Source organism: Engraulis encrasicolus, chromosome 5 (genome assembly GCF_034702125.1).
Source record: "Engraulis encrasicolus isolate BLACKSEA-1 chromosome 5, IST_EnEncr_1.0, whole genome shotgun sequence".
NCBI lineage: Eukaryota > Metazoa > Chordata > Actinopteri > Clupeiformes > Engraulidae > Engraulis > Engraulis encrasicolus.
The window spans coordinates 50,854,295-50,859,294 of record NC_085861.1 but is presented as its reverse complement, the minus strand read 5'-3'; the positions used below and the strand labels follow the sequence as shown (position 1 = coordinate 50,859,294).

The window sequence follows — 5,000 nt, the reverse complement described above, 5'->3', positions numbered from 1 at the left end:
TATAGGAAACAACCATTCTGCCAGGAAGAATGTGCCGTTTTGTCATCTGAGAACATTAAGAGCCTTATCCACAACTACCACAAACAATTTAGAGCGGTCCTTGATATTAAACAGGGCCATAGTCAGCATAATTTTGAAAGGGTAAACACAGAAGATTGCTAATAAATGTCTTAAGCCAGTCACTAGCAATGAGTGAAAAAAAAGGTTTTGTGTGATCCTTCATATTTTGTGAGAAATTGCCAAGAAAGTGTATATTCTGCTGGGGTATGTAAACATATGAGCACCACTGTATAAGGAATTCGACTTTGGTAGGAGTCCATCTACAGTAGTGTTTCTCAACAGGGAGTTGGGGAGCCCTAGGGGGCGTTGAGAAGCACCTGGGAGGGGGAGGGGGTGGGGGCGCTTAATTATCAATAGCATTGGTCTATTTTCATTTTTCAATACTTCGGGAGGCGTTGGCAGGGTTGTGATGAGGTCCAGGGGGCGTTTAATCTAAGGTTGTCCACTGACTTATAAAACCACTGATATATAGCAATACGCATAACTGGTTACCTTCATTGTGACGGTATGTGTGTGTCTCATTGTTATTACTTCATAGTTCCCTGCCCATTTTGTAAATCTTCTTATGCTATGTCTCCAGGTGAGACGCGGCGCATCGTGAGCGTGAACCCCACCTACGACTGGACGTGCCTTAGCTACGGGCTGCTGAACGTGTCGCCCATGCAGGTGGAGTCCTCGCCGCCGCTGCCCTGCCCAGTGCCCTGCCACCTGCTGCACGGCTGCGGCCAGTGCCTAGGCTCCCACGGGGCCGACGGGGGCTGGCAACACTGCGTCTGGAGCATGGCTCTGCAGCAGGTATGGAGAACACACACACACACACACACACACACACACACACACACACACACACACACACACACACACACACACACACACACACACACACACACACACACACACACACACACATGAGGGCTCTGCATGAGTCATTGCCAAAAAGTAATTGGCTGTACATTTTCTAAGAACCAGATTCTGACCCGTCCAGTTAGGTTGTAAACTAGCCACCAAACCAACCAAAAGTTGAGACAAAGAAGCTCTCTGGTGGAGGTAACAAAGGAAGGGGGCATGCAGCTTGAAAATGAGAGGAAATCCATGATATAAGGGAGAGAGAGCTGTCTGATTTATTAATTTACGCCTCGTCATATTTAGTACTGCACAGTGTTAATCTTAATTGTTTCTGTCTGTCACTTTTTTATTTTTTCTACTCTACCTTTCTCTCTCTCTCACTCCTTCCCTCCATCTCCTTCCTCCTCTGCCTTCCATCTCTCCCTCTCTCCATCTCCCTCCTCTCCTGCCATCTCTCCCTCCCTCCATCTCCCTCCTCTCCTGCCATCTCTCCCTCTCTCCATCTCCCTCCTCTTCTGCCTTCCATCTCTCCATCTCTCCCTCTCTCCATCTCCCTCCTCTTCTGCCATCTCTCCCTGTCTCCATCTCCCTTCCATCTCTTTCTCCCTCCATCTCCCACCTCTTCTCCCTTTCATCTCTCTCCTGTAGTGCATGAGCCCCTCGTATGTGCCCCTGCGGTGTGAGGCGGGCCAGTGTGGGCGGCTTCTGTCGAGCGGGGACTCCTGCCTGCCCCAGTGCTCCCAGCTCACCCAGTGCTCCCAGTGCATCGCGAGGCCCCAGTGTGGCTGGTGCGCCTCCCAGGGGGGAAACGGGGACGGACGCTGCCTGCAGGGAGGACTGGTCGGTGAGTTACCTGCTGGGGTCGTCGGGTGGAGCTGAGGAACGTTTCCTGCTGGATCAATTCGTCCTCCTTCTTTTTCTGGCTTGAGCAGGACACTGAAAAACGTCCAGGATTTTTTGAATGTACAATATTATACTTCATACTTAGAAAAACATTGTCAAGAGGAAAGTTGTTGCACAGATGTTCTTTCCTTTATAGAGGAGACTATTGTGCATGTAGGCGATTCCTTCTTTTTACTCTCACTGATCTGGAGTCATCTTGGCGTCTCTTTTGAGCTACTGTTTGAGACAAACAAGATAATTCACATCCTGTCTAATTGAGTGGTGAGAGGCTTGTGGCATGGGTGCACGTTGGATGTGCAAACAAACCTTCCTGAACCTTTGTGAATAGCATGCCATACTGTGGGATAATTAAAAACCCAATTTTATAGGGGCATCTCCTCTTAGTTTTCACTGGCTGCGAGCTTCAGACCTGCTGATTTTGAATTGCTCTATATCCAAAGCCAACGCACCACCACACAACAAAATCCACTTTTTAAACATTTATTTTGTAGGGCTTTTTCGACTTTATTTGATAGAACATTTGGAGATGGAGACAGGAAGCAAGTGGGAGAGAGAGATGGGGGAGGATCGGCAAATGACCCGGGCTGGAATCGAACCCAGGTCACCGGTGCAGGAACCCAGTGCCCTACCGCTAGGCCACGGCAGGGCCAAAAGCCACCTTGAAAGGAGCAGGCCCTCTCTTTGATTACAAGCAAACCTTCCGCAATGGCCGTCTGGAGTGTCTGCTTAAACTAACACAATCGGCACGAACAGTACTCTAAAATAAGCCTTTGGACCATTGATTTGCCTCCTGAAAGGGGGCCAAGTTTCACCACACCACTGTTGCCATAGTGCCAGTGGAAGTAAACAGATGAATCAGGAGAGGAGAAAACAACCGTTATGCCTTTTCCAACAATGTGATTGGGCCTTTAATACCAGACGGGGCAGGGTTTCCAGTTATTGATCCGCCATCTTGTGGATTGCAAATGCCCATTCAAAGCCATTCATTCCTCCCTCTGTGCGCTGCGCTGCGCTGTGTCTGGGCAGAGAGAGGGAGAAAGAGAGAGAGAGAGGGAGAGAGAGAGAGAGAGACTTGAGGAGGCGAGGCTTAAGACTCTTGGTTGAGTAAGTCTGGAACTCACCATGAGTTCTACTTCCAGTAGCTCACCTATGACCAGAATCAAGTGTACCTTAAGTAGATTTTTTCCCCCTCAGCCTTAAAATACAATCCTTAGTTCCAGCAGCCTTTCAGTGGTGCAGCAACTTATAACAGGGCACTTGTGGATCTGTAGCAGGGTCAATTTTGAAAACTTTTCAAGCCTTGTCAAAATGAATGAGTTGCCAAGTCACAGTGATAAAACCTGAAGAGTTTTGATTACGTGAACAAATGTGTTAAATAAATTAGCTTAAAAAAGGAAGAGGCTAACTGCGTGTGTGTGTGTGTGTGTGTGTGTGTGTGTGTGTGTGTGTGTGTGTGTGTGTGTGTGTGTGTGTGTGTGTGTGTGTGCGTGTGCGTGTGCGTGCGTGTGTTTGTGTGTGTGTGTGTGTGTATGTATCTGTGTGTGCCTGCGCGTGCGTGTGCGTCTGTATGTGTGTGTGTGTGTGCGTCTGTGTGTGTGTGTGTGTGTGTGTGTGTGTGTGTGTGTGTGTGTGCGTCTGTATGTGTGTGTGTGTGTGCGTCTGTGTGTGTGTGTGTAGGAGTGGGCGACAGCATTTGTCCTCAGGGGAACAGCAGCTGGTCCTTCCTGGACTGCCCCGAGGAGGACGAGTGTGCCAACGGCCACCACCACTGCAACAAGTCCCAGGACTGCCACGACCTGCCCCAAGGCTACTACTGCACCTGCCGACAGGGATACGTGCTCAGCAGGTAACAACACACACTTGCTTCTGGCTCAAACACACCTGATGTGTTGATTTCAAAAGTAGTTGTATGAGGATGCAATGTGCCGAGTCATACACCGGTAGTTAACTGTGTAACACACAATATTGTTTCTGTGTTATAATGACAGTGACAAATGTCCTCAGGCTTGATCACGCTTTTGTCTTTTTAAATCTCATGAAAAAGAAAAGTGAAAAACCAATAAAGGGAGCAAGTGTGAGGACATTCAATTTTCACAGTTGTCTGACCTTTTTGTCTTTCCTCTTGGATGTGTGCACCACTACCTCTTTACTTGACTTGACTTGGCTTTCAGCACTGAATGATCCATCACATGCTCATGCAGGTCGAGAGTTAATAACAAAAAAGTCATCTGTGACCCGGGTGACGCGCATGCGCATTCCGTCATACTCCGGAACTTAAGGCATGCGCGCCCCGGAAGTCCTTGCTTGGCAATCTTCTCGTCAGTATTCCGAGTGACAGCCAAGGCCTGGCGGTCATCCGGAACTCATAGAACCATGGTTATGGTTTTCAGCACTGGATGACTAGTACCAGCATGGTCACGAGGAAGACCAAACATCCAGTCCAATGGCCACGTAGAGCCGCCGCATCGCTGTGGCCCACAAGCTGTGCGCCACCACCACGACACAGGAAATCCGGGCAAGTTGCGTACACGTCAATGCCCCTGATGCAGCGGTACAAATGTCAGAGAGCGGGACTCCTCCCAGGGCCGCCCAAGGTCCATTCAGACACCTCGTAGGGTGACCTCGAATGTATCAAGATACCGCACAGTCGCTGCAAGTGGAAGCACCTGACCGCACTTCACAGGGTGACCAAAATCCATCCGGACAGCCGTTGGTTGGACAATGTCTGACCCGTCCACGTCCCGAGTGGCCGACAGCAGGCCATCAGAATGGTGAAGTGTGGCAGTCGCCAGCACGTAAACCCCAAGGCCCGGGCCGGAGAGTGGGAGCAGCCAGTCTGAGAGGCACGGCAACACCATATGACGGCGAAGGACGAGGGGTTTGCCCACAGGGTAATCCAGGCGTCTTAGTGCCCCACAATCGTCATACACGGCAGACCGAGAGAGCGTGCTGCACCCCCATGGCCCCTAGCCAACGAAGGTGCCATAAGTAATGCCTCCAGCACCAGGTCCAAATCCTGAGGTGGTGTTGGGTGTCCTCGCAGGGATCTCTGCCACTGAGTGCCGTTCAGGAAGCGCTTGACCAGCGCATGCGAATCGAGAGTCATGCCATCAACCCTGGCAAGCACAGCACATAAAGCGTCAGCGTCCACTGTAATGCCGGAATGCACTAGGCCTCCAACAAGGAGGGAT

General features: G+C 50.2%; 1 protein-coding gene across 1 annotated transcript in view; it reads left to right on the top strand.

Annotated features, from left to right (window-relative positions):
• Positions 1-5,000, top strand: part of megf8 (multiple EGF-like-domains 8) — a 64,664-nt gene that overhangs the window by 49,189 nt on the left and 10,475 nt on the right. Inside the window, exons 37-39 of the mRNA XM_063199652.1 lie at positions 641-855; positions 1,555-1,750; positions 3,487-3,655. Of these exons, the coding sequence (XP_063055722.1) occupies positions 641-855; positions 1,555-1,750; positions 3,487-3,655 (580 nt within the window). The remainder of the gene's footprint in view (positions 1-640; positions 856-1,554; positions 1,751-3,486; positions 3,656-5,000) is intronic.